We start from the raw sequence: 6,814 nt of genomic DNA on the forward strand, positions 1-6,814 counted from the left end.
AAACTGATAAAAAATTGCAAACTTGAGGGCTTTCATAGTCCAAACCCAAACTAAAAATGTAATGTATTTTTTTTTACCAATACCAACAATATTCTTGCACTTTCCACCTATAAAACCTTTGAGTCATAGCCACGAGTTTCATCATCAATGATGATAAATCATACAAAAGAATGCGTTGAAGCATAATCTTAACAACTATTAACATAACTTTTAGAACAAAAACATTGAAATAAACACCAAAACGATTGAAATTTCCATGACATTCTCAAAAGATATATGGATTGATTTTTCATACAAAGAAAATTGCAAGCGATAACACCTCAACCAAAATTTCAGGGAAAACAATTCCAACAAACCTTTTTTTCCTGCATATCTTAATCACAAATTACAACAATTATACATCACACCCCCAATCCAATCCCTATAACCCATAAAAATTAGGCACAAAAAATGACCTTTTTCCCAATTCCCATGATATCTGTATCCTATGATGACACATAAGCCAGATTCAACTCAAGTGGCCTCAAAGCTTCCTGAACAATCTCTTGGACTGTGCGATTCCGTCTGCAAACCTCAGACAACTCTTCAATCGGAATCGTCAATCCCTTTATGTCAACACCCGATGCAGCATCTGACAACGCCTGCACAAATCTTGATTTTTCCATATCTGTTGCAGCAGAAACCGGAATCAAACACACACTCTCTTTAGCCCACTCCAAAGCTTTTGACCCATATGCCCTCGATAGCGCCAGCAGAGCATATGCCACCTGTCACAAACCAAACCAAAGCAAGGGTATTAATGGAAATAGTAATATATCCCTTGAAGATGGGTAGGATAAATAAATAGTTTCTTACGGTTTCCAATCTTGAACTTGGGAGGGCCCCGGTTGCAGCAGCAACCAAGATTCTTGTAATGCTGGCACCTCGTGGGACAATCACATTGTCCCTCATGGGAACAAATTGTTGCCCTTGACTAGATTTTCCAAGGTCAAATATGTCCGATAAGAAGCTTAGTATAGAATTTGATGCCTCCCTGAAAAAAAAATATATTGTAAATATTGAAAGTTCAAAGTTGTAATAGAAAGAAATGAAAGTAGGTTGCTGTTTCTTGTATTTAACCTGTGTTGAACTGTGATTCCGATCATGGAGCATTCCACCAATGATGGGAATACAGGAGATGGAAACAGCAAATGAGGGCAATAGCGAATGCATCTTGAAGCCAACAAGAAACAATCATCAGCTATATCTGGTCTGGATGTGAAATCCTACAGATTCAATACTTCTTATTAAAAACTAAAAACAAATATTTATTAAAAAAAATTAAAGATTTAGTTTTAGAAGAGGAGAAACTGAACCTGAATTTTTGTAAGCAAACAAGCTGTATTGCTAAACAGAGATTCAATCAAAACTTTTAAGTAATCCGCACAAGAAGGATCAGATCCAAATATCTGCATCATAATATCATTATAATTTATATGATGAATAATAATTGTTCTTTTCATTGATTGATAAAGGTTGAAACTTTTTTTTTTTTTACCTTTATAACTTCACTAGAGAGATATAAGAAACATGGTTGGTGGTGTTGTTTGTATAGCCCTTGTATTTCCTCAAGCATTGCTCCAATTGTCACTCCCATAAACCTCTTTGATGTTCTCACCTTAAAAAAAACAAACATTTAATTTTGCAAATAATTAATTAGCAACACAGCAAGAGTATATATAACTTATAAAAAAAAAAAAAAAAAAGCATATAGGCTTGAACTTACAGCATGTTTACATGCCCTGCAGAGTGATTCCATTGTCCTCATATCCCAAGCACGACTGCATTATATTTCAGAAAAAAAGACTTAGATGCAGAAATAGCAACCTACTTTTATTTATTTATTGGTATGCTTTAAAAAACTTACTCAATTATAAATTTATAGCAATGAAATTTTCTTTATACTTACATATCAAAGATGGCTTTGAAAAGTGGCCAAAGTCTTTGAATTGCATCCGCAACAGCTTCCGGATTATTTACATATCTACACATAAAGTCATTATTTAAAAAAAATAAGAGAAACTTAAATCATCAAAGGAATTAAAAAAAATTGTTTTGGATACCTAAATATATTTGCAAGCCGATCAATATGAACAGTGATTTCACGAGCAGGTTTTTGACCCAAAACCAGAGGACCCTGATTGATCACTTCCTACTCTCATAAAAAAAAAATTCAGTAATGGCATAATCGTAATTATCTTTCTTTTCTTTTTATGTTCATTAATTAGCCATTGACTAGTCAAACCTGTAAAGGTGCAACTGCAGGTATGCAAAGAGCCTCAAGGGCTTTCTTAGCCTGATCAGGAGGAAGCTCCGTAATAACTATACTGCAATTAAAGATTTATGAGAACTTTTTTTTTTCTTTTTCTTTTTCATTTAAATTAATTAAGATTTTGTATTGTAGTGAGTGACCTTAAGGCTTCAACCAAATGCAATGAATCTTGAGCTGCAACTTTAAAAGAACCTTCACCAGTCATTGCCCTTTGGTATATTTGGAAAAGTCCATCTAAAGATCCACACAGCTTTTTCCCACAATCTAAAAAATAATAATATCAATCTTTTAAATATTTAATTTAAAACTACATTCCTATAAAAAAAATGAAGAAAGATTACAAATTTACAATACCATCACAAATGTGTCTGAAAGCCAAGGCAGCAGCTGCTGCAGAATCTTCAGACATACTCATGCCACTGACAAGAATATCAATGACTGAGGGCAAAAAAGACAATCCATTTGGTGCAGCATCAATCCACTTAGAATAAGCTCCAACTGTCAAACATACTGGAAAACAAAGGGTTATTTTATTTTTAAAAATAATGAAATATTAATTTATGAAAAAAGAAAATGTATATAACCTGTTTGAAGTAATAGTGATTGATGAGGAAGTTTCGGAAGCAATGACATAATCTGTTTAAACCAAAGAAGAAACAATAAAATTAAAAGGTCAAAGTCAAAGTCAATATAAGGTCAAAGAAGTTGTAACGTATACCTGAGGCATAACTTCTGCTTCAATGAAGGGGACAAGATCTGATATGGCTCTGATGCAATATAATGCAGCCTCTGAAGGTCTCCAATCCATCATATCACCATTTTGGTGTCCACTTAGAGCCTGAAAATTGTGAAATGAAATGACACATTTAATATAATTTATGTTTATAAATAACATAACATGATAAAATTGATAAAATGAAGTAATTATGTACCTCAACAAGCTTCATGTACAGAATTTTAAGTGTAGATTCACCTCCTAAAACTAATGCTGCATCAATTAAGACATCCGCAACAGCTAGAAATATAATATTATGTCAGTACAATACAATAAAATTCTTTAAAAGGAAAAACTATTATAATAAGTTATTATAAATGACAATATGGAAAGAAAGAACAAATAATTAGAAGGAAACTAAATACCATATCTTGTCTGTTTGAAATCCTTCTGGTCCTCTTTTGAAAGCTGAGAGTAATCCTGAGGATACTGCACTTTGCAACTAACCTGTAAGCAACAAAATACAAATGACATTTATGTCCTTGGTTGTGTAAATGCATCAAAAACAAGATTTTACTCCAATAACTCACCATGGATACAAGTGATTCATATGATGAACGAAAAACCTGCACACGTCTATTTCTCTCTGCTTCAATTAATGATTCATTGCCAAGTGATAAATAGGATTCTCTGCAAAATAAGAACAATTATTGTATCAAATATTTGGTTTTTATAAAACCTAAACTAAAAGAAACTAAAGCACTCACCTCTCTATCAAGCAAATCTGAAGATTGTGCCAAAAGTTAAATGTCATGGAAGCAATATCATATTCTGGATGTGCAGCAACTTCAAGTAATGCATGAACAATCATCATTGATTCATCAGAACCTGTAGAAAAACTACTAGGTTAGAAGTAGAAAATTATTTAATATTTTTTGCAACAAAAAAATTGTGAATTTGCATACCAGTTGCTATTAATTCAACATAGGAATCACCCATATCAGCAAATAATCGAGCAATGGCCTTAACATCTTCCTCATCCTGAAATCAGATGTATCTCTTTTGTTTATAAAAGCAGGAAGCTTCTGAAAAGATTAATCAGCTTGTATCTTAAATTGAAACTGAAAGAGTTTGGAAAAATTACCTTTGAAGAATCTCTAAGTTGTGGCTTCAGATTCATAACTTGTGGCACAATAACTTGAATTAAGGGCATGTGAACAGAAAACCCCTCTATGTTTCTTGCAGATGTGTAATGTATCAATTCAGAAATCACTGCATATAGGCAACAGTGAACAATGATATTTATTACATTCAAAATTAATAACTGATCACAATAAATAATATATATATTAGTATATTACCATTTACAGCTGCCTCTGAAAGCACATCAGAAGTTAAGCTAGAGAGAGCTGTTAACACCAATGGGTGTGTAGCAAGCACAGATGCAGGTATACTATAAGCAACAAAAAATATCATGTAGTAATTCATTCAATAGCACCAAAGATTTAAAAAAAGAAAAAAGAAAATAGATAAGGAAATATACCTATGTCTTAGTCGAAGCCAAGATGCAAAAGCCTCAAGAGCCTGAATGTTGGAAAGTCATAGAAGGAAGTGGAATATTGAGAAGAAAACTTTATATCTTATAAGAAAACAGAATTAAACCTCAAGTTTTTAACTAAGCTGTTGCTTTCACTAGTGTATTTTCTTCATCAAGACTAAAAACAGAGATCCCAAATTGATAGTCTAATACTAATTTGTTATTGCTAAAAAGAAAAAGAAAAAAACTCGCCTGTTCTTTTAATTCTGGAATATTTAAACATGCAGTCAAAATCCCAAGAGCAACATCCATTGTAGAGGCAAGTTCATTTTCAAATTTTCTTCGTCTATCAGGACGTGCAGCTATTTTGTAATTAAAAACTTCCTGTTTTAAAGCATAATAGATTATTTATATACACATTAGCAACTCCAAAAACCAATTTAATAATAATAATAATATATAAGTTTATGGTGAATTTTAAAACCTCAGGTAAGACTCTGAGTAGCTCTAGGAAACTTGGAACAATATCAGGATTTGAGTTCATCTCATCTCTAAGCCAATTCATTATGCCACCATCTCCCCAGTCTTCAGCAGGAACTTGAACAGCCAATGCAGCAACAGCAAGACTAATCTATATATAACAAAATCCTTTTCATATTCACAAAATCCATTTGTTTACAAGTTAACACATTGTGCATCTGTTTATCAAACAAGTTTAGATAGTACCTGAGTTCTAACTTTTGGTGGGCCCTTGTGAAATGTTTTCAACAAGTTCTGCAGTTAAAACTCCAGCTGTCAAACACCACATTAGATAGATATAAAAGAGTACAAGTGTTTGATGTTCACTCACATTTAAAGAATCGCGTAGTGAACGAAATGCTTCAGAAGGCAATTCTTCAAAATCTCTTTGCACCTGTTACAAGATATGGATTAAAGTAAATAGCTATGTCCTATCACCTATGATGTTATTGTTAAGTTAACTGAAATTGTTTTTGAAGCACAAAGTTTAAAGAATACCTTGCTTGATTAAGAGGTAAATAAGGATGAATGAAATTACCTTACTTCTGAGAGTTTGTGAACAGAAAATTAGAGTCTCCACATTGCTACTAGCATCGTGAAGCAAATTATCAGACACCTAGACAAGATTTAACATATGTCAACTTATTTAATTGATCTTTAATAAATACATTAGAATCAGATAAAAACAAATTTTGATAACAGCCAAGTGGGTGATGTACACTAATCAATCCTCATTTATTGATAGTATGAGATAGCTGATTCCAATATTCCATAGACCTAAAAATTTTTAGCAACAGCATAAAGCTTGCAAGTTACAGATTCTCCTTTATATGGGTTAAATTCCATAAAGATAAGGAATTGCCAAGTTTTAGCACCTCTATTTGGTTATGCTGGATGATTTGTCTAGAATCCTACGCGAATCAAAACCTATTCACAATTAAATCGAGAAACTTGCAAATTAACTACACTTCACTCCGATGGATGAACAAAACCTACATGATTATTTAGAAAGAGCAAAAACTGATTACCCAATACAATTTACTACCGATTTAGGGAGTTTAAATATCGAATTGATTACGCGGACTATATAAGTACGGATTGAAGTAAAATGATTTGAACTCAATCAGTAGTTAAATAACGAACCTGCCAAGCATCGATTGTCCGTTGGAACTCTTGAAGCCATTGATCGGCTTGAGAGCGAACGGCATCATCTGGGTGATGATAGAGTGCGTTCAATGCTTCTTTGACAATATTTTCGAGGGCCATGAATCGCGAAATCGAGGGTGTGGGCGTTCCAAGAAATTGAAATCCAGATGCAGGGTTTTATTTGTGTATCTTAATAGTAATGATTTGGAGATGTGTATGCGTGTGTAATGTATATTTTTGTGATGATGTTTTGGAGGTTTTTGGCGCCCGTGGGTCGAGCTTTCAAGGGTTCTTGCGATTTGGGGTGGTTCGTATTGGAAGAAATAAGTAATTATCAGCCGTCTGATAGATCTCATCATCTCTGTGTTTCTTTGATTCCGTCTTTGACAATCGGTCAATCGTCAAGTTCAAATTTTCTTACACTTCCGGTCCTTCCTTTCCATAAGAATTTGGAAAAACAACAACCTTAAAACTTAACCCAAATCCTTAAATAAATGTAAATTGATTTTTTTATGACTTTAAGTTATGGTCTTTGTAAATTAATGTTATTATATATCCTTTTTAATTTGCAGTAAATACAAGTAAT

At 32.9% G+C, this 6,814-nt stretch overlaps 1 protein-coding gene across 1 annotated transcript; it reads right to left on the reverse strand.

Moving 5' to 3' along the window:
• Positions 1-230: 230 nt before the first annotated feature.
• On the reverse strand, positions 231-6,578 carry MOS14 (ARM repeat superfamily protein). The gene is made up of 27 exons (XM_079045149.1): positions 6,226-6,578; positions 5,621-5,698; positions 5,414-5,476; positions 5,290-5,337; positions 5,048-5,194; positions 4,816-4,947; positions 4,570-4,610; positions 4,388-4,479; positions 4,171-4,298; positions 3,992-4,067; positions 3,794-3,914; positions 3,617-3,716; positions 3,452-3,533; positions 3,244-3,326; positions 3,030-3,149; positions 2,896-2,947; positions 2,666-2,821; positions 2,452-2,575; positions 2,285-2,366; positions 2,103-2,191; positions 1,949-2,023; positions 1,766-1,820; positions 1,538-1,657; positions 1,356-1,448; positions 1,120-1,265; positions 856-1,033; positions 231-767 (listed from the first exon to the last, which is right to left on the reverse strand). The coding sequence occupies exons 1-27, from the start codon at positions 6,346-6,348 to the stop codon at positions 486-488; spliced, it is 2,886 nt and encodes a 961-aa protein (XP_078901275.1). The 5' UTR covers positions 6,349-6,578; the 3' UTR covers positions 231-485.
• Positions 6,579-6,814: the final 236 nt, after the last annotated feature.

This window comes from Lactuca virosa, chromosome 4, assembly GCF_052849685.1.
Source record: "Lactuca virosa cultivar CGN04683 chromosome 4, Lactuca_virosa_CGN04683_v6, whole genome shotgun sequence".
In the NCBI taxonomy this organism is placed as follows: Eukaryota; Viridiplantae; Streptophyta; class Magnoliopsida; order Asterales; family Asteraceae; genus Lactuca; species Lactuca virosa.

Excerpts from the sequence above, each read along its gene's own strand:
- MOS14 (XM_079045149.1), bottom strand. The coding sequence starts at position 6,348 with ATGGCCCTCGAAAATATTGTCAAAGAAGCATTGAACGCACTCTATCAT. Across the intron at positions 5,195-5,289 it reads CACCAAAAGTTAGAACTCAG|ATTAGTCTTGCTGTTGCTGC; the intron begins GTACTATCTAAA and ends TGTTATATATAG. Across the intron at positions 3,534-3,616 it reads ATGAATCACTTGTATCCATG|GTTAGTTGCAAAGTGCAGTA; the intron begins GTGAGTTATTGG and ends TGTTGCTTACAG.